We start from the raw sequence: 21907 nt of genomic DNA on the forward strand, positions 1-21907 counted from the left end.
TGCAAACTAAGAAGGTGTGCTATTTGCCAGCCACGCATGTTATCTACAAATCTGGGAAAATACGGAAATTGAAGAAAAAATAGTAATATTCTGTGTTTTAACAGGTCACAAAAGGGTGGTTGAAAGTGCTGACAGAATACCTGGTTTAAAACTGTGGTTTTTAAGAATATTATTTAATATTATCGTACAGATTGGTGGAGCATGTAGCATGTTTATCTGCTTGCTACTTGTCTAAAGTAACATACTCTTCAAAACAATAACCACCTATTTCTCTTGAGTTTCTGTTGTCAAAATGTGTTTGAGCATTATTACAGTTTAGAACAGAAAACCAAACAACAGCAAGATGTATTTTCTGATGTGTTTAGGGGAAGCAGAAAGGAAAATAACCATATCCATGTGTTCTTGCAGATGTGCCACTAGAATAGAGAATGATTTGGGGCACAAGAGATACTTATGAAAGTGGTATTCTCTAGTGCCATCTATTGCTAGAAAAGCAGAACTAAAATGAGTATTTTTGTTACGTGTGTGTCTAAATGGAGCAGAAAATGAAGGGTACCTGTTCATCTTATTCCAAGGTCATTTTAGCTATGTGGATTTAAGTCTGACCTTGTTTTTATGGATATGAAATGGACTACATTTTCAAAAAATTAATTTATCGCACAGTAAATCAGAGAGGGTGTGGTAAGTTTCTATTCCAGAAAGCTTGCAACTATTGACATGTGGTTAAATGTCAGTGGCTGTATTTTGGCTAAATTTATTAATCCTGATTATCACAGCCCTCCCCCCCCCCCCCCCCCCATTCTATTTATGACACTAAAGTTCATGTAATGCACTAGAAGATTGATCCTAATAATCCTGAAACTGCTTTAGATTTAGCAAAACACTGAACACTAGCTTTATGTGGTGCTTGAGTTTTATGTCAAATGTGAAGAGAATAAATTGTTTTTTAACATGCGTCCAAAAATTGTATGAAAAGTAACTTGTTAATGATGAAAATCCTTTGAAGACAAAGACTTAATCTGGATCTGGAGCATCTGAATACTTAGCACCCTTTATCAGTTCTTTCATTTAGCACTCATGAAACGATTTCTCCACCTGCCCCTTGAAGGATGATATTTGTTTTATTATAGAAGTCTAACTAATGCTAATGGTAAGAATAATGAAAGATTTATAGAGGCAGCCTGAGATCAGTTTTAAGTTTTAATTGTGGTTCTCAGCATTACAGATCCTTCTTACTGCCTCAGTGCTCTTGTTCATCTCTACCAGAGAAACACCCTATCCTAAAAAAATGCACATTTTTGGCTTGTAATATATAAGGGAAAGAAAACATGTCTTCTCTGTGTTGTTTTCCTCATGAAGCATCTAGATGGCAAGGAAAGAGCAGGAAAAGATGGAGCAGCTTGGGAGTAATTTGTTCTTTCCCAGGTACAGACAGGTATCTCTCAGGAGTTTACTGCTGCTTCACAAAACTAACAGTCTTTGACTGAAACTGTCCTCCGTCCTCAAAGATAGACAAGTCTCATGTTACCCCCACTGAGCTTCTGAAGAACTAGATTTCTGCAAAACTTCAGAGAATCAAAGGAAGCAGCTCTTGAGTATACAGATTGAGAGAAGGTTTAGAAGGAGAAATAAAGGATGACCTACCCCCTCCTGACCGGAGAAATGATGTGGAGAAATCTGACTTCATCATCCTAGGTAAGTTCAGGGCTGAAATCTAATTTAACCAAATGGAAAGTATTTATTGATTTAAAAAAAAAAAAAAATCCCTTCAAATGATATCTAACTTCCTTTTCTCCTAGTTGCATCTTGGACCTGATTTTGAGGTCACTTGTATTCGTTGTCCCTTTCTCCACTGATCCAGGATGTACTTTCTCTTCCAAAACCTGTTTTAACATATTTTTTTCCTTGTATTTTTGTGGTTAGCCATCTCATTCTGAACGCTGCGACAGCCAAAAGCAGCATAAACCCTTTAGCAGCTACATTTTGCAATATGAGGAAAAGGAAGGATGTAGCTGCCTACTGGTTTACTCATGGATGGATTTTATATGCTCTCTTTTCTTGAATCTCCATTCTGAATCTCTCCTTACGTCTCTGTTCCTATACGTTTAATCTTCTATTGTGTGTTTGTAGCTACCGCTCTCTTGGTGTTCCCTAGCACTGGTCCACTGTGGTGTTTAGGTCCTGCCAGGATCCGAGACCACGCTGTCACTGCCCCTCCCCCACCCTCCAACTGGACGGGACAGGGAGTGAAATACAAACCCTGGGGTTGAGATAAGGAGAAATTTAATAAAAGAGTGTAACAACAACAAACCAAACAACAACAATAACAATAACAGTGATAACAATGAACAGAGCGAGAGATATACCGCACGGATACAGCAGTGAGGGGAACGACTCAGACAAAAAGCCTTCCCAGCTCTTCCCACGCTTCGACGCCTGGACCTGACATCAGCATGGTATTGAATAACCCAGCTAGAGCTCCCTCCCTACTGCTGGGGAAACTTAACCCTATCCTAGCTGAACCAGGACATAATCCACCCCTCTATTCTATACCATCTGCGTCACGTCCAGCTGCCATTTAGCAATTAGCAATAACAAAGAAAAATTAACAAAAGCACAGTATAATTCATGGTGTGTTTTCACCCAAAATCAAGTCCCCTTGTGGTACGCATCGGACCTCTCCATCCTTCTGCATCACCCACCAGGTGCACCCAGGTCCTTGAGCAAAAACAATCCCGTGGATGGGTTTGCCTTTCCCGGCGCAGGACTAACCCAGACCATTTTTCCCAGCAGATCCCTCATGCGCACCACAGGGACTTTATCCCCATCTACAACACGTGGAAGTTTTGACTGAGCCGGGCCAGCTCGATTGGCAGATCCTCTTGTGTTCACTAACCAAGTGGCCTTTGTCAGATGTGTGTCCCAGTGTTTGAAGGTTCCACCCCCCATTGCTGTCAATGTAGTTTTTAACAGTCCATTGTAGCGCTCGATCTTCCCGGAGGCTGGTGCGTGGTAGGGGATGTGGTAGACCCACTCGATGCCGTGTTCTTCTGCCCAGGCATCTATGAGGTTATTTCGGAATTGAGTCCCATTGTCCGACTCAATCCTCTCTGGGGTGCCGTGTTGCCACAGGACTTGCTCTTCAAGGCCCAGGATGGTATTTCGGGCGGTGGCGTGGGACACTGGATAAGTTTCGAGCCACCCAGTGGTTGCTTCCACCATTGTGAGCACGTGGCGCTTGCCTCGGCGGGTCTGTGGCAGTGTGATGTAGTTGATCTGCCAGGCCTCTCCATATTTATATTTCATCCATCGATCTCCATTCCGCTGGGGCTTCAGCCGTTTGGCTTGTTTGATTGCAGCATGCGTCTCACATCCATGGATGATCTCTGCGATGGTGTCAATGGTGAGGTCCACCCCTCAATCTAGAGCCCACCTGTATGTTGCATCTCTGCCTTGATGGCCCGAGGTCTCATGGGCCCACCGGGCTATGAACAGTTCACCTTTACGCTGCCAGTCCAAGTTCACCTGAGCCACTTCGACCTTAGCAGTCTGGTCCGCCTGCTGGTTGTGTTGATGTTCATCAGTGGCTCGACTCTTGGGTATATGGGTGTCCACATGGCGCACCTTCACAACAAGGTTCTCCACCCGGGCTGTAATGTCCTGCCATACTTCAGTGGCCCAGATGGGTCTGCCCTTGTGTTGTCGGTTGTTCTGTTTCCATTGCTGCAACCACATCCACAGGGCACTTGCCATCACCCACGAGTCAGTGTAGAGATAGAGCCTCGGCCACTTTTCTCGCTCAGCAATCTCCAAAGCCAATTGGATGGCTTTCACCTCTGTGAACTGGCTCGATTCACCTTTTCCCTCAACAGCTTCAGTGGTTTCTCGTGTGGGATGCCACACTGCAGCCTTCCATCGTCGATGTTTTCCCACAATGCGACAAGACCCATCAGTGAACAGGGCATATCACTTCTCCTCCTCTGGCAGCTCGTTATTTGGTGGGGCCTCCTCAGCACGTTTCACCTCCTGTTCTGGTGACATCCCAGAATCTTTGCTCTCTGGCCAGTTTATGATCACTTCCACTAATCCTGGGGGGTCGAGGTTCCCTATTCAAGCCCGTCGCATTATCAACGCAACCCATTTACTCCACGTGGCATCTGTTGCATGATGTGTGGAGGGAGCCTTTCCTTTGAACATCCATCCCAGCACCGGCAGTCGGGGTGCCAGGAGGAGCTGTGTCTCAGTGCCGACCACTTCTGAGGCAGCTCGAACTCCTTCGTACGCTGCCAGTATCTCCTTCTCAGTCAGTGCATAGTTAGCTTCAAAGCCTTTGTATCCCCGGCTCCAAAAGCCTAGAGGTCGGCCTTGGGATTCCCCATCTGCTCTCTGCCAAAGGCTCCAGGAAGGGCCATTCTCCCCGTCTGCGGTGTAGAGCACGTTCTTAATCTCCTGCCCTGTCCGGACTGGCCTGAGGGCCACTGCCTGGGTAATCTCCTGCTTAATTTGTTCAAAGGCTTGTTGTTGCTCAGGGCCCCATTTAAAATCGTTCTTCTTGCAGGTAACGTGGTAGAGAGGGATCACAATCAGGCTGTAGTTTGGGATGTGCATCCTCCAGAACCCCACAGTGCCCAGGAAAGACTGAGTATCCTTTTTAGTGGTTGGTGGGGCCATGGCTGTTATCTTGTTTATCACCTCCATTGGGATGTGGCGACACCCATCTTGCCATTTTATTCCTAGGAACTGAATCTCCCTTCCAGGCCCCTTAACTTTCTGTCGCTTGATGGCAAAACCAGCCTTCAGGAGGACTTCAATTACCTTCTTTCCTTTCTCAAAGACTTCCTCAGCTGTGTCCCCCCATACAATGATATCATCAATGAACTGCAGGTGTTCTGGAGCCCCACCTTTCTTCAGTGCAGTATGGACCAGTCTATGGCAAATTGTGGAGCTGTGTTTCCACCCCTGGGGCAATCGATTCCAGGTGTACTGGATACTCCTCCAAGTGAATGCAAACTGTGGCCTGCACTCTGGTGCTATTGGAATGGAGAAGAACGTGTTAGCGATGTCAGCTGTGGCATACCACTTGGCTGCCTTCGACTCCAGCTCATACTGGAGCTCTAGCATGTCCGGCACTGCAGTACTCATCGCTGGCGTAACTTCATTCAGGCCACGGTAGTCCATGGTCAGTCTCCATTCGCCATTAGGTTTTCTCATTGGCCATATAGGGCTGTTGAAAGGTGAATGAGTCTTGCTGATCACCTTCTGGCTTTCTAGTCAATGGATCAGCTGATGGATGGGGACCAGGGAATCTCAGTGCGGTACTGCTGCTGGTGCACCATCTTGGTGGCAATTGGCACTCGCTGCTCTTCAACCTTAAGCAACCCCACCACCGAGGGGTCCTCTGAGAGGTCGGGTAAAGTGGACAATTGTTCAACCTCCTCCAAGGCAGCTATACCAAAGGCCCACCGGTACCCTTTTGGGTCTTTAAAGTACCCTCTCCTGAGGTAGTCTATACCTAGGATGCACGGGGCATCTGGGCCAGTCACAATGGGGTGCTTATGCCAGTCCTTACCAGTTAAGTTTACTTCAGCTTCTAATAGGTTCAGCTGTTGGGATCCCCCTGTCACTCCGGAGAGGCAGATGGGCTCAACCCCACTGTGGCTTGATGGCATCAGGGTGCACTATGCGCCAGTATCTACCAAGGCCTTATATTCTTGTGGTTCTGATGTGCCAGGCCATTGGATCCACACCTTCCAGTAAATCCGATTATCCCTTTCCTCCACCTGGCTGGAGGCAGGGCCCCTCTAATCCTGCTCACCATCACTCACTTGTTCTAAGAGTGACCCCTGCAAGAATGACTTACTGGTCCCCTCAAGAGGGTCAAGCATAATGTTAGCCATTCTATTCTGTCTGGGGGATTTCTGACTAGACACTGGAGCTGCATCTCTCTTAGAAGACTCCCCTTTCATGGTGGTCTTCCCTTTCAGCTGCTGTACTCATGCAGCTAGGGCAGGAGTGGCCTGTCCATGCCACCTTCTCATGTTTTCCCCATGGTTGCGGAGGAAGAACCACAGGGTGCCCCGTGGTGTGTGTCTTCCACTGCCCTTCTCTTGGGTGGGAAAATGCCTGCTCCTAATGGCTGAGACATTGGCCCGTGCAGGTGGAATGTAGGACATGTCCTCTTCTACTTTCTGGAGCCTCTGAGACAGTTTCTCTACAGCTGAAACCCAGGCATGTTGGGAGGAAGGGAGATTTCCCTCATATTGCTGGAGCTGGATAATCACTTTGTCCACTGTCTGAGTCTGGGTGTCTCGCCACCAGGACGCTACTGCTAATGCTTTGGGATGTCCCTCTGGTCCACTTTGCAGGAACTTCTGCCACATCGACTGTGTGCAAGGGGCCTGATCTGGATCCATGGGTGACTGCTCATCATTCAGATCACCATAGACCATGTCAAACACAGCCATTTCCCTGAGGTTTTGAATGCCTTTCTCCATGTCGGTTCACTTGCTTAACCGACATAGAACATCATCCTTGTAGGGGTACCTCTCCCTCACACCGAGAAGGAGTCGCCTCCAAAGGCTGAGGGTTTGAGCCTGTTTCCCTATCGCCTTGTCAATACCAGCCTGCTTGGCTAAAGGTCCCAGCTGCTTGGCCTCTCTCCCCTCAAATTCAATACCAGCAGCTCCACTATCCCAGCACCGGAGCAGCCAGGTGAGAATTTGCTCGCCTGCAATGCGGCTGAAATCCTTCTGCATATCTCGCAACTCACTGAGGGATAGAGATCGGATGGTTACCTCTGGCTCTTCCTCCTGCTCTTGTGATGGGCCTGTTCATCATCACCCTGTACACTGCGAGGGGATTTTTTGGTATATTTGGTTTTCCATATCGGGGCGACTGGTACTGGCACTGCCTGTCCCCCTGGCCCAGCTGCTGTACCAGTAGGTTCACTTTCAGATCCTGCAGCCCTTTCTCCCCCTTGAGGGCAGTGAACAGTGTTAAAGATGACACGGTAAGCATGGGCAAGCCCCAGCACATCGCAACGAGTTGTGTCTCCCGGGGTTTGTCAGATTGGCAACACACCTTTTCCAAACACTCCACCAGTTTATCAGGACTCTGCATTTGTTCGGGAGTGAGATCCCAAAGCATTGGGGGTGACCACTGACTCAGGCACTTGCCCATCTTTTCCCACACACCTTGCCATTCATAACTATCTGCCCTCGGGGCAGGTTTCCGGGTGGTGCTATTATTGGAGAAGTACCGCATGGCCCAAAACAAGATTTGGCAGACATTCAGAAAGCATTGTGCCGTGAACACAGTGGCCAGGATGCTCCAGGGATAGCTAAAACTCTCAAAAATGGAGAGGATCTCTTCCCCTGGCTCACCCATAGAGGGGGTGAGACCCCTAACAAAAGCCCAGGCAGCAAACAGGTATTAGTTCACCCCCACAAACAGTGATACGAGCCCATTATAAGCTGTCTGCAGCCAGTACATCAAAACAAGACCCTTGGCACATTTTCCACTGACAAAAAACACCAGCACTGGGAACACACAGTGGATATAAGGATTAATCCAGTCCCACCACTCAAGCAAATTGCGCAGCATTGCAAATGTTCCTTATCAAACAAATACAAGTAAACACAGAAAAATTGCACCTAACAGATTGCTTTAACACACCTTCTCCTTTTGTTCTTATCTCAACCCTCTCGTGGCCCCACATTGAGCGCCAAAAATTGTGGTGGTTTAGTCCCTGCTGGGACCTGAGACCACGCTGCCGCTGCCCCTCCCCCATCCTCTAACCAGACGGGGCAGGGAGTGAAATACAAACCCTGGGGCTGAGATAAGGAGAGGTTTAATACAACAGTGCAACAGCAACAAACTGAACAACAGCAAGAACAGTAACAATAGCAGTGATAACAATGAACAGAGCAAGAAATGTACTGATACAGCAGTGAGAGGAGAGACTGCACACCCCGCGTGTTCTACCAATTCTCCTGTACTTGGGTGCCCGGACGTGACGTCAGCACGGTATTGAATAACCGGGTAGAGCTTCCCCCCACTGCTGGGGAAATTTAACCCTATCCTGGCTGAACCAGGACATTCACCTATTTTGCTGTTTTCTTGTTCGTTCACCTGCCTGTCATCTGTCCACAGAATCAGAGCATCTGAGCAAAGCCAACAAAGTGTCAATTCTTGGCACAAAGTTTAGACCCCCTTTATAATTTTCCCTGCAGATCCTGTTGGTGCAAAAAGAAAAATAATTTTCAACAATTAAATTATATGTCTTTATAGGAGTCTGTATGCCCTCTTCTAATGAAGTTTCAGGTTTAAAAAAAGTTATGTACAAAATGTATGAGCAAAGGCATCTGGAATCATGTCCAGCAGAGGGCACTTCAGCTTGAAAATGAGACTAGCGCTGAAAGCTGTAGTCTAAATACCTCTAAACTGTCTACCTTTGTTTAAAAAATGAATACTTTTTAAAAAATATTAATGAGGATCATTTAGGCAGGGGGCCTTTGCATTGTGATTGGTACTTTGTTGGCACTGTCTTCTACAAACTATCTGTGGCCAAACACCATTGTACCATGTAAGAATCTGGGAACTGAAGGAGAAAAAACACTCCCCATGTAGTGTCAGGTGTGACTTTACCAAAAGAAATGATACCTTTGTTGTGACCTTGTGTCATGTAAAATTGAACATAATAGAATATGTTAAAGCCATCTTTTAAAAACGTTTTTCCCCAAAATAGGTGCTTCTGATTTCTTTTTTGTTGTACTTTTTATTTATTCTTCTAATTAAAAAGGAACTGAAATTAGAGAACACTGCAACCTATAAATTGTTTTTTGAGAATGATGGTGTAAATGACTTAACACCAAATAGTAATTTATTTCCCATTTCAATTCAGTGCCCACATATCTTGTAATGCAATACTTACTTATGATTCTATCTGACATTAATGCAGTTAACAGTATATGATGACAAATCTTATTAAGATAAGAGGGGCCTTATGCTCTTCCATTTGCCCTGGTGTGAATCAGAAGTTACTGCCTTGAAATAAAAACATTTATTTTTGTATAAGAATTTAATGGTGTAAATTAGGAAAGTCAAGCCTCACATGTGGTGATGTACCAAATTCTGTTACAGGACATTTAAATTCTGTCTCCCACTGAACAGCATGGTACCGTTTTTATCCTTCCTGTTGAATGCAGAATCACTTTTCCATTTATGAATTGAGCCGGAGCAGAGTGCTCTCAGTAGTGGCTGCTCCTCTGTTACTCCACACACAGAATATATTAAGGCACCTGTTCACACTTGTAAGGCAAACAACAAATAAACCAAAATACTTTCCTGCAAACAAATTGGTCTGTGATTAGTGGAAGTAATGAGTCTTCACTGCCTGCAGATTCCTGTCCTACATCCCTGGTCCCCTCAGCAACCCTCCCACCAGAAGGATTACCACTTTCTCTCTGCTGGTATTCCCTACGCTCTTCCCCTTGTCCTTTTTCCCCTACAGTCATGCCAGCTCCTGTTTTCCTCCATCCTCTGAACCTTCCTGCAATACCTTCCGCAGGTTCCTCCTGCCCCCGTAACCCCCAGCAGCACATCTGCCTGGCCCTGGCTGACTCGGGGGCTGAGAGGCAGCTGGCCAGCTGGCCAAGAGTTATTAGCCTGAGATTTCTCTTCTCAGGGGTGATGCTAATTCCAGTCTCTTGGTTTACTATCAGACTCTGAGACTTTCTCAGCGCTCAGGGGAATTTAATACCTTCAAGACAACTGCCCCCTGTTAAATTTCATAGAAATGGATCAACAGATACTAAAGTGTGTCTTTATTCTCTCCTCCTTGTTCCAGTGATTGGTCTTTGTTAGACTAGTTTCTATTTGGTTTTGCTAAACTGCTGATCCTACCTTGCTCTCTTGTTTCGCAGATCCAGTGCTGTGGTTACCACTCTTGTACTGATATTATTAACTGGAGTGCTTAGCCCCTTGGTATTCTGAAGGCCGTGTATGCAGCTTCCATTAATAAACTTCTAGATCTTGCACTTGAGGACAGTATGCAATGTTTGCCTTTAAGCATGGCAAAAAGAAAAGAGGAAGATAAATACTGAAAATCTTCAGCCCTTAATACTCAAAAATCCTGTCCAAGCATATTTATGCTCCCTCAGGTGCTGCCCTGTATTCAGTATCTGAATGCCAATACTCTCAACTGAGGCCTTCAAGCTCCTTTGTTGCATTGAGTCTTTCCTGTGTTTTGTAAAAATGAAAGCATGGACAGTCTTTTTCATCAACATGTATTTAATGAAAGTGTCTGCAAGTTTTCAGATTGTCCTGTTTGCTCAGTGCAGAGCACTGGTGATAGAGATAGCTGGGAGTAGAAGAATACACTGTGCTTGGCAAGATGGCTTTTTGATCAGCCTCACAGCACCAAATCTCCCAGTGAATATAAAGTTGTTTTCTCTACGCGTTACTTTCCCAAAGGTGTATTTAAAAAAAAAAAAAAAAAAAAACAAAACCAAAAAAAGCCCCAGTCATTTTTATCTCAGTAAATACACTTTTTTTAAAAAAAAGGTTTTTAGATTGTAATGGTTAGCATATAAATAAATTGAGCAGAAATTTTTTGCAAACAAATAAAGCACAGTCAGTGAATCCTATGCTGGCAAAGAATATACACATGGCTTTTTAGGGACTAACGAACAAATTAAATTATTTTGGTTAATGAGGGACTACTGATAAGCCATAAGCACTTACAGATACATGTTTTATTGCTGTGTTGTACCAGGGTCCTGGCTTAAGCCCTAAGCTAAGGAGCTGACCGGTATTGTAAGACACAATGAGTAGAAATAATAAACAAAACCTCCACAAAAGAAGAAAATCTTTCTTTAAACTGCAATTTGTAAAATTGTAAGTTGACTTCAATCTTATGATAAATCTTACTTAATCTTACTTAAAAGACAACGGGCAACTTGCTTCTTAATTCTCCAAACACTTGGTACTGCTTACTTTGTATTGGAAGCAACATCCAATACATATGCCAGGTTTCTTTATCATTGTTTTGTTGTTTGGGGTTTTTTTAATGAACTGTGAAGGCTCCTGCCTTTTCCACTTTCATAGCTGAGAGATGATAGGACTGGTAAAAATGTGATATTTAAGTATTTTAAGATTTAGAAATACTGTATTTTTATTTATGTACCTCATTCTGTAAAGGGAATTAGGGAAAAAAACCCCAAACAAACAAGAAAAAGATGTATGAATTTCTCTACACTGTTTAATGAGGTCTAATATAAATCTGAATTTCAAATCACATTAGGACTGTTGTATGCCTGTGGCATTTAAGGTGACGAATTAATTTGGTAAGAGATGAATCCCCTTGCGTTCTAGTCAGTCCCCAGAGATGAGAGGGGCTGGGAGGGCTGGACTTATCTCTTCATAGGTATGTCAGTCATTTTTTTTCTTTTTGTTGCTTTGAGTACAAGTGCAGTGGAGACAGGGTGGAATGTCTTTGTGTTAGAATCAGGGGGAAGGCCAACAGGGCAGATGTTGTAGTGGGAGTCTACTATAGGCCACCCACCCAGGACAGACAGGTGGATGAAATATTCTATAGGCATTTAGGAGAAATCTCACAATCGCTTGCCCTTGTTCTTGTGGGAGACTTTAACTTCCCAGACATCTGCTGGAAATACAACACAGCAGAGTAGGACCAGTCCTGGAGATCCCTGGAATGTGTGGGAGACAACTTCCTGACACAGCTGGTGAGAGAACCAACCAGAGAAGGTGCCCTGCTGGACCTCCTCTTTGTGAACAGAGAAGGACTGGTGGATGATGTGGTGGTTGGAGGACGACTAGGGCACATGTCTTGGTGCAAGGTGTGTGCGGTTTTTGTGGGAAAAGAGGAAGAATGAGAGATGATGTCTGCAGAGTTGTTCAAAACAGCCCTTGAGAGAAGGGGAAGAGCAGGAGATAAATCTTATGGTTGGGTCAAATATTCCTCGAGAGAAGTGGAAGAACGGGACCGCACAGCCTCCACCTCACTTCGCATTCCTCCTTGGTGCCACGGCAACACAAATGACTGGATCTTCATCCTGTCCTGTGTTTGTTCTGGGCACCATGTTTTAAGGAAATGTGCATTTTGCAGTTTTTTCGTTGTTTTGCTTTTCCCACACTTCCAACAATGCCCTAATTTTAGATGGCAGTTCTGGCTTGCCACTCAGTTGGCCTTTTATTTTGTGTCACAAATTAACAAACCATGTGGTTTTATATCACTGTTTCTTTAGAGCAGTGCTACACTTAGAGACAGGAAAATTTCATTACAGTAGTTTTGTTTGAAGGCAAGTCACATTTGTGGGGGGAAATAAAGACACTTTCAGGCCATATTTAGGTATTTTAATTATGGATAAATATAAAGCAGTGAAAACTGCCTTCTAGTTTTCCATGCTTCCTAACAACACAGTTCAGTGCAAAGTGCAGTTTATGCTCATTAACGTCAATGTACCAGCATCCAGGTGCTACATTGCTCTTCAGCAGCCGTTGTTGATAATGCATGACTAATGCTGTATACAATAGAGAATTTATTTACAGGTGAAACAGTTCTTGAAAATGTGTGGTGTTTATGACACTCTGTAAAACAGTGTCTGCTATCTGTACCTGAAGAAAGAGGATCTACTAAAATCATGAAAGGACAAAAACCAGCCATGTGCTGTTTGCTGAAGGGGATTAGAATCTCATAATGGCTTTTTTTGTTTGTTTGTTTGTTTGTTCTGTGGTTTGTTCTGTGTCTCTAAGTCATACCATCTTGTGGGTCTAAATAAATAAGGTAATACATAGAGTTTGTTGCACTGATTTAATATTTTGGGATTGGATTCATAGTCTGGGGAAAGGTGAAAATATAACTTGGCTTGGCCACAATGCCAGGATTCGGAGGACCACAACAAGAAGAATACCATAGTCTTTACGTTAAATGGTCAAAATCCCAGTGTGCTTTGATCAGACCTGAAGAGAATGAGCACTACAGCAGCAGTCATGTTCCCTTCCCCTGTCCAGGCATTTTGGAGGAACACTTTCCCTCCCAAGGCCATTCCGGCCTGTGAAAGGAGATGGGACATCTCCTATGGCAAGTACCTGCCTATTTATCACTGTGTCAGAAATCAAGCTGTTTCAAAATATTTAGCTTTTGTTTTGTGTTACCACCTCTAGTGACAAAGTACTGTATATTGTTACCATTTTCTGCACTTTTGACTAGCTTTGTCTTACTATCCTTTACAAGTCATGTCTACTGATGACTTCTCTTTTGCTAATATGTTTATAGCGATGTTCAGTGTCTGCACATGGCTTAATTAAGCTTAACTAAGAAAAGGTCCTGTTTTTGCATAATCTCTTAGCCCTGAAATGTTTCAGATCAGTGAAGTGAAACCAAATTTGTGACCCTGAGTAGATGGACTGGGCTTTGCATCCTGGGTTTAAGTTGTGAGAAAAACCGAACTTGGAGAGTTGTGTCATTCTAATCTTGTTTTTTGTGTTGGGATGCGGCTGGGCAGGAGAGGTTCCAGAGCACGCATGCATCCTGTTACCATAAGACTCCCACTTGTATGATGGTAAGGGTAGTGTCACAGATGTGGTCTGGTGGAATTTTGACTGATAACAGCCCTGGTTGACACTTGGCCTGTATGTTACTTTTTATGATTATACTGTCTGATGTTTCTTGTCTCTTCCAGTGGTGTAAAAACTTTCATATATTGTTCATTCTTCTCTCGCCAGATAAAACCAGTGAGTTGGGTATGTTTAGCTATCCTCTGGGTTGTGATCTGCCTCCTGCATCCTGTGAGAGTTCATAATGCTTTCTGCTCAGCATCAGTGAGAGAACACATACCCTCAGGACCAGTCTCCTGTTATTCTCTATCAGTACAGTGTCAGACGTGGGCTTCCTTGCTGATATTCATGGTAGAAATCATCACAGCTATGACTAAGTCTGTCTACCTGAAGAAGGTGTCCAGGATCCCACTGCAGTCTATGGAAGTTCATTTGGTTGAGGGGTGTGGTTTAGGGCATGATTGATCCTACCTAATAAAAGCCTTTCCTGTAGGATGTGTCAAGCCAGCCTTGAATGCACGGATTGCACGGACTGTGCAGGAAGTCTGAGGCAAACGGGCTTGGTGTTGACAGCCGTATTGTTGACAGAAGCTCTGTGTAGATGAATGCTGCTCTTAGTGTTCTGTGTGTGAGTGGACACTGCTCAGGAGAGTCCTCTGCCTTGCCTTCATTTGCTGTGTTCCACCCAGGCTAGAAAATGAACAGGCCCAGTCTGCAGAACAGCTTCCTGCAAAGAGGTAGGAGCAGCTGTCTGGGCAGTGTCTGGAGTGTGAACTGCTTCAGCTGTGGCTTCTGTGGGAACAGGGGGATCATCTGGAGTCATCCTCCTGTGCCAGCATACAGGCTGGCTGGCTACCAAAACTTTGAGCTGTTACTGCTGTGTCAGCACGTCCTCCTGTAAATATGCAGTAGACTTTGTTCCAAAACTGAAATAAAGCCTCTGGCCTGCTGAGGTTGGGGTAGCTGCTCCTAACTGCCTGTTAAGTAAAAATATATAACAGTTGAGTCATTTGTATACTGTGAGCGTGCCCTTGATGAACAGGAATATAGGGAACATGGCATAAGGGTGGTGGGGAATTCTGGTTAAAAAGATCAAACTGGAGGGAAAGGCATGACTAGTACTGGCAATGGTGTCCAGGTCATGTGGACACACAGCAAAAATCATAAGCATGTGCCTGGAAAACACTCGAGGTTGCTGCACAGCAAGTGAAGCGATAAGCTGCAAAGCGTTATTCATTTACAGCACGTCGGAGTCCATCTATAATTTAGTCACACACCATGGGTAAACCAACAAGAACTCTTTTCTTTTTGTGTCTTCTTGTCAATGGTTTGTTGATGCTGTTGCTTTTAAAATCCTATAGCTTTTGGGGAGACTTTCCCAGCCTTGTACTACAGTGAGGAGGCTTTGACAGCTGAATTGGGCTCTGGTCTCCATCTGTTCCACCACTCCTGCATATATTGGCATTCTGCCTACACTGATGTCTTACTGACCACTTCCTGTTTTGCACCCAGCAGATATGAAGGTGACCCAGAAAAGCTTCAATTTTGTCCACACGTTCAGTTTGCCCTTTTACTTTGTGTCTGCTGCAGATGGCACCAATGGAGTGAAGGTAAAACATAGCTATTTGGCTCAGCTTCTGTGAGACCCCTATGCAGCCAAGGACGTGGACACTGCTGTAAGCACAGAGAGCAGAAAATGGGCTAGTACATCTGTTTGCCTACTTGTGAGGTCCTGGTAGCTATAGGTAGTTGCAGAGGTTTGTGTTGGGTTTTTTTTTTTTTTTTTTCCTTGGTGTGTGGGAACAGTTTCCATATATTACAGAAACCCAGAGCCCCTTACCTGGAGTGACAGGCATTCTCCTTCTCATCAGCTCTTCAATGATGCCATCAAATCACCAGTTGCTTACAAACAGAATTCAGGAGATCTCATGGAGGTGATGCAAGAGCTGGAGGTAAGAAGGGCTCTACATACTGCACTCCTCCCAAGTGATTGGTAGCTCTGCTCTATTTTTCCTGAGAGAAAACAGAGCCTGTGGCAAAGGGTGAAATTGCCTTATGCTGGTGACACCATGGAGTTTGTGTCCTGCTTGTGTCTACGTTGGAAGGGCTGAGGTGGTGACCCTCTGAAGAGCCCACACTGCCCTAGACCGAATTTGAAATAACCACAGCAGAGTGTAGCTATTGCTTTCATGTGTCTCAGCAGTTCCTTGTCCTGCTCCTTTCCAGAGATTTGTCCTGCAGAAGGAGAGTGAGAATTTGTCAGATAAAGAGGAGAGCTGCCTTGAAGAGAAGCCCCCATCTGCCTAAACCCTGGACCCTGAGACTGTTTATCCCTTTGCTCTGGATTTCTGGGGCTTGTTAGAGCTGGCCTTCACAGACAAAAGTGAATTTTCTCATGTCCTGAGAGCTCTGATGATGGGCAGCTGGGTCTCCCCTTCTTGTGGGAGCCTGTCTGGGCATGATCTTCCTTGACTCAGTCCTCACCACTGCACATCATGGTCAAGGAAAGGGTGAGAGCATCCCCATGTCTGTAGTTACTGCATGCTGCTTCAAGGCAAAGCTTGCCAGGAGAGCTAAGCTACTCTTGAACCTGCAGGGAAGGGTCCTGCCAAGATCTTTTAATGGTACCTACTGGAGAAAACAAACACTAAACATTTTTTTTATAAAGCTTTGAGCTTGCATCCTTCCTGCCCTTTTTTTAGAAGGCAGTCCAGTTACGATACAGTGCAAGTCTGTTACGAACCAGCCAGATCCAATGGACTTCTGAACACAGGGGACTTCTCCTTTCAGGTCCACTAGAGCTGAATCTGGTGGACTCTCACACCCAGGAGGTTTCTCCTATCACAGCCTGATGGATGTGGCTGCTGCTGTTCCCACGTGTGTGTTCAAAAGGTTTACACTGCATTCCAAAGAGCCAGATACACAAACACATGTACAGACTTACACTATTGATGTCAACGGCAAAACAGATTGACACAGGCAGAGCGATGCCTTTACCAGCGCCCATGTATTCATAACCACCACTTACATAAACATGCCGGTCCTTTTCTGCCTTTCCAGATGGTCCCAACTGGATGTTTACTGACAAAACTTAACCACACCTTCACTCCCTAGATTCACAAGCACAGCACGTGCATAGATTCCTCAAATAACAGTATGGAAATTAAGTCCGTGTAATATCCGTGCCTGCATGTCAAGCTCCTTACCCCGTCACCAGTGCAAACCGTGGGTCTTTCCAGATCTGTGTCTCCTGTGGCATGACAGAGTCCAGTTTCTACTTCACTGGTGCATTGTGCACACACACAAGGATCCCACCAGTAGCTGGCCTAAGACACTTTGTGTTTCCAACTTCTGTGCCCGAGATCTCTAGCCCCCTATGACCAGACGTCCCTTTTTGCACTGCACCCTCCCCTCTGACCAGGCTCGGGTTCAGCCCTTCTGAGTGACTCTTTCCCTTTGTGCCTGACTTGGCTGCCTGCAGCCTCATCTGGCAGGTGACGGGCATGGAATCCTTGCCTTGCACAGGAGACTGAATTGGACTGCAGCGTGGTGAGCTGTGAAAACTGGCAACTTTATTTCAAGAACTAAGTCACCTTCAGCATTTGTGTGCACTCAGAGGAGCGTTGTCAGGACCGAACAGGCCTTTGACACTGAGGCCGCCTTTGGATCAGCAGGCAGTGCCTCAGTAGATGGTCGTGGTATACTGCAGCTTGAACTTTCAGCCTTTTTCCCCCTTAGCATCTGCAGGATCTTTAATCTGCAGATTAAAGAATTCCACCAGCTTCTGGCGTGTTGGTATTGGCCTTGGCCTCTGAAAGGGGGTTGAGGTGAAGACTGGCCATGGCGTTGGAGTAGCAGTTACTGCTGGGCACAGTCTCATCTGTACCAGGATCCAAGGACCCAAGGAAAGTGTGTCTAAATTGAGGGGGAGCAAAAGGGCGGGGGGCCTGGAGAGTGAAGAAGACGGCTGCCTCCTGGAACCCTTGCTGGCAGGACCAATGCAGGAACCCAGACTGGTGATCTCTATTCCTCTATTCCCTCCATCTCCCTCCTTTCCTTTTTCCCCTTTTCCTTCACTACCATTAAGCAATGCAAGGCATACTGTATTGCTTGCCACAACTTGTTATATACTAAGCCAATTATCATGTATCCAATTAACACATTGTGGGAAGTTAATAAATGTTTGGACTTTGAGACTTGTCTCACTGTTGTCCAATCTGTTGGTGATTTGCAAATCTGAGTCACTTGTCTCCCCCATCTGAGTGGGATGGGACAGTCTGACATAGTACATAGATCACTCTGCGTTTCTCCCAAAGGTCATTGATTCTTAATTCAAGTCCAGAGGTGGTCAGGGCCATGGGAAAAGAGGCGGGGAGGAGGGGTTGTGGAGACCACCAGAAGAAGAAGAGAGAAGAGAAGGAGGCACTAAACATCTAAGTGTAACCACTGCAAACATAAATTCAAGAACAAACTTCCCCTGTCTGTTACAGAGCGGAGATGAAGCCAAGGGGTAACATTCCCCAACATAGTGCTGCCCAGACACTCACGGGCACAGGATTTCTTAAAACAAGCCTATTTATTGGGTATTTAGGGGCAGGGTCTATATGCAGATGCAGCATGGGAAGCAGGGACCTGGCTTGTGTTTGGCTCGTCACAGGGCAGAAGAGGAAGCACAGCACATTCTCCAGCAGGTGCTCCCCGGGGATGCAGGAGTGCCTTGCCAGCAGGTCCCCCATGGTGCCCAGCTCTGGTGGAAGACATGCCCGAGGGGTGGTCTCAGGGGTACGAGCAGCACGCAGTTGGTGATGTTGTTCTTGGGGGCGCTCAGGCGTTCGTAGGCGCTGCCCCATCCCAAGGCTGGATGCAGCCCTGTCAGAAAGGGGCTCTTGGGAAGGGCTTGGCAGATGCAGCGGGGGTCCCCACCCGAGGGTTGGCTTGACCCAAGGTGTCATTGGGGTCTTCTTTACCCTCCCAGTCATACTCCTCTCCTTCTTCTTCAGCACTGCTGGAGCTTCCCCACTGGCTGCCTCTGTCACAGTCAGCGCTCCCCTGCCTGGGCAGCCAGTAGAGCCCAAAGAGCATGAGCAGAGTTTCAGCAAAGGCCCAAAACCACCAGTTCTGACAGGCAGTGAGGAGCATGCCTTCCGGAGCAAGGCCGTGTGGTTCCTGGCTCCTCTGCTCCATCTCCTCCAGTAGCCAGGTCATCTCCTGCCTCTGCTTCTCCTCATGCTGGTGTAGGAGGTCTTGTGTGGCCGTGTCCACCTGATCATCCACTCTCAGTGCGTATTGCACAATGGTCAGCACCGTCAGGATGTGGGTGATGCCCACAGCCATGGTCTGGAGGAGGAGGGAGAGAAGGGGCTCAGTGGGGCTGGATGGGAGAGAGATGGTGGCTGGGGCAGCAGGGGAGAATATGCAGGGGCCCGGGGATGGGTGGGAGAGGGGGTGAGAGAATTTGGAGACACTAAGGGGGAGGGTGGTGAGCGCTGCAGGGATGGGGACATCTCCCCACAGCCCCCGGGCACTGGCCGTGGCTGGCAGCCCCGGCACCCCTGCACCCAGCCCCGAGGGCAGCACCTGCCCTGCCCCATGCGCTCCCTGCAGTGGCTGCGCTCTCGCCCCAGCTGTAGAAACCCCCCTGAGGGGCCAGAGCTTCTGCCCCGGCCCTCGTCCAGCCCAGCCTTCCCCCTGCCAGCCTCACTCACCGCTGGCCCGAGCCGTACTGCAGTGGGTGCTGCCGGCTGGCACCTTGGTGACATCCCTTGGTGACTTCTCCTCTGTGACGTCACAGGCGCCAGAGCCCCATGGGGACATGCACCCCTTGGGCCACGGTCACTGCCCCTGGCTCTGCAGCCCCTGCAGTGGGCAAAGCACAACCCCCCTGGCAGGACAGAGCTCCTGGGGCCCCTAAACCTCCCCAGACAGAGCAGCGGGGCAGCACAAGGGTGTCCCTGGCTTGCACAGGGAGCTCCATGTCCTCGGCTCCCCCCATGGCACCAGCACCACCAGCAGCAGCAGATGCAGCAGCAGCGAGGAGCCTTTGGGGAGAAGTTATTTTTCAGCTGTCACACGTGTGCGTGTAGCACATGCACCCACACCTCTGCTACTCCAACCTGCGTTGGATTGTTATACTCCTGCATAGCACCCAGAGACTCCTGACTGCCCGGCCTGTTGGGAAATCAGATACCCCCTGATCAGGAGACTGACAGAGCCGTATCTGTCAGTGGCCGTATTCCCACTGTCTAGCAAGGAAGAAAAGTAATGTGTGTAAAAAACCAAAAAGATCTTTTCCCCAGGGCAGCAACTTCCCTTCTTTTTAACATTGTTTAGGCAGGGATAAACCAGCATGAAATGAACAAATAATTAAATAAATGTTCATGTCTTAGAGCAGGGGAAGGGCTTCTCAATTATTTTTTCATTTACAGAAAGATTCTCCCAATAGAACACTTGAATTTCAAAGAATTCTGCTATTATAAAGGCATTTCTGTCTTCTCTAGCTTAATTTTTAAGTCTTTACACAGGTAAACCCTGGTTTTGGAAAGGGATTTCTAGGTGAATTTGGGATGTTAGTGCTCATATTATCCTTCATCATCCCAAGTGGACTTTATTACAGTGCCAGCACAGCGTTGCCTCCTGTGCATCCCCCTCTGTGACAGGCACCTGGCAGGCAGAGATGATTCTGCCCGCGCAGGCAAGTTGCCGGCTTGGGCAGCCCTCAGAGGTCAGCATCACTGACTGAGCCAAAGGGCTGGTGTGGACAAGGAAGGACACTTGGAAATTCATTCTGAATTAGGTATTAAAGTGATGTGGTTAATCTGGGTTGAACCCCTCATTGGACAGTCTCACAGAAAATTCTAATGACCTTAATTTGATTTGGCTTGATTTACTTTGGAAGTGATTTAAACTCATTGAATTAAACCCCGTTCAATTTTCATTGTAGCTTTCACACAGGGATTTTATCCAGTTTAACCAAAGCACTTGTTACTTAGTGTGTGAACTTGAATTAAGTATCTTGACTTACCCTGTTTAGAGGATATGTAAGTAAAGTCAGAAGAATTGGTTAGAATTGCTTTCTTCATTGGTACTGATTTCAGTTGTCTGCAGACACAACACCCCCAAAGGTACAGATGCACATACACACCTAGAGATAAGTAAAGAAGCCTGGTTGCTTTTGGACTCACAATTTTGCAAAAGGAATTCTCCATAATTTACAAAAAAAATTAATAAAAAACATTTGCCAATTTGGTGAACAGTTTATGTATTGCGTGCAGATGTTCTTCCTTTCTTTTATTGTGATTAGGAATGTCATGCTCCAGGAGGGCTGACAGGACCTAGAGCAGCGTAAAGTGCTGCCACGGCCTAGTGAAGGCCAGGAGAGTTCTGAGACAGAGCAACACCAGTCCCAAAATGTGACCCTATGATGAGCTTAAATACCACATCTGTTCCCAGTAGTTTGTAAGGGGCTGTGATTCCCATCTGTGCTGTGAACAGCCTCGACACCCCAGGGAGGTGCCAGTCCTTGCTGAGCAGCGCTTGTGCAGCCCAAGGGCGTTTCTGCCTCTCGGGCGGCCCCGCCAGTGAGCAGGCTGGGGGTGCACAGCGGGGACATCTGACCCCAACCGACCAAAGGAATATCCCACACCAACGATGCTGTGCTCAGCCAGAAAACTGCGGGGTGGAGGTTGGCAGGGGATGGCCTTGCTTGGGCATTGGTCAGTTGGTCATCAGCAACTGCTTTCCTTCATATCACTTGCATTTCTTAGGCTTTCATTCCTCCTTCTTTATTTGTTGGGGTATAAAATTGTCTTTACCTGAACCCACGAGTTTTCTCCCTTTTCCCCTTCTGATTCTCCCCCAGGGGCAGCGAGCTGCAGGTGACGGTGGCCCCGTAAGAACCTTCAGCCCTTCCTGGCCACCGTGCCCTGCCTACGTCTTGCCCTCACCCTGAGCTCACGGTGCTGCTCCTGGGAGAAACCCCAAACTCCCCAGGACGTGGTGCTGGGCAGCCTGCTCGAGCTAATCCTGCTTGAGCCCAGCTTGGACCAGACGACCTCGACGGGCTCCGCCCAACCTCCACCCTCCCACGTGACTCTGGGCTTGGGTTTCCCTCCTACAGCACCTCAACTCAGCCCTGACACCCACTGGGAAGGGTGCTGGGACAAGGGACCATCCCAAACTCCTCCCCCAGGATCCATCACAGAACAACAGCCCCCACTCCAGAATGTCTTGTGGCAGACTTGGTCACAAGAGAGAAAACAACTTTTTATTGCAAACAGCAACGCTGGGGGCCCCAAAGTCAGCGGATCAGGCGGTGACAATGAATCGGCAC

General features: G+C 46.8%; 1 protein-coding gene across 1 annotated transcript in view; it reads left to right on the forward strand.

The window, feature by feature from the left end:
* The window catches only part of LOC141918751 (rab-like protein 2A), a 180457-nt gene extending 164487 nt beyond the window's left edge, over nucleotides 1-15970 (forward strand). The window contains 3 exon segments of the mRNA XM_074813617.1: nucleotides 15091-15188; nucleotides 15450-15530; nucleotides 15805-15970. Of these exon segments, the coding sequence (XP_074669718.1) occupies nucleotides 15091-15188; nucleotides 15450-15530; nucleotides 15805-15885 (260 nt within the window). The 3' untranslated portion in view covers nucleotides 15886-15970.
* Nucleotides 15971-21907: the final 5937 nt, after the last annotated feature.

The sequence above is a fragment of the Strix aluco genome, chromosome Z (genome assembly GCF_031877795.1).
Source record: "Strix aluco isolate bStrAlu1 chromosome Z, bStrAlu1.hap1, whole genome shotgun sequence".
Taxonomy (NCBI): Eukaryota; Metazoa; Chordata; class Aves; order Strigiformes; family Strigidae; genus Strix; species Strix aluco.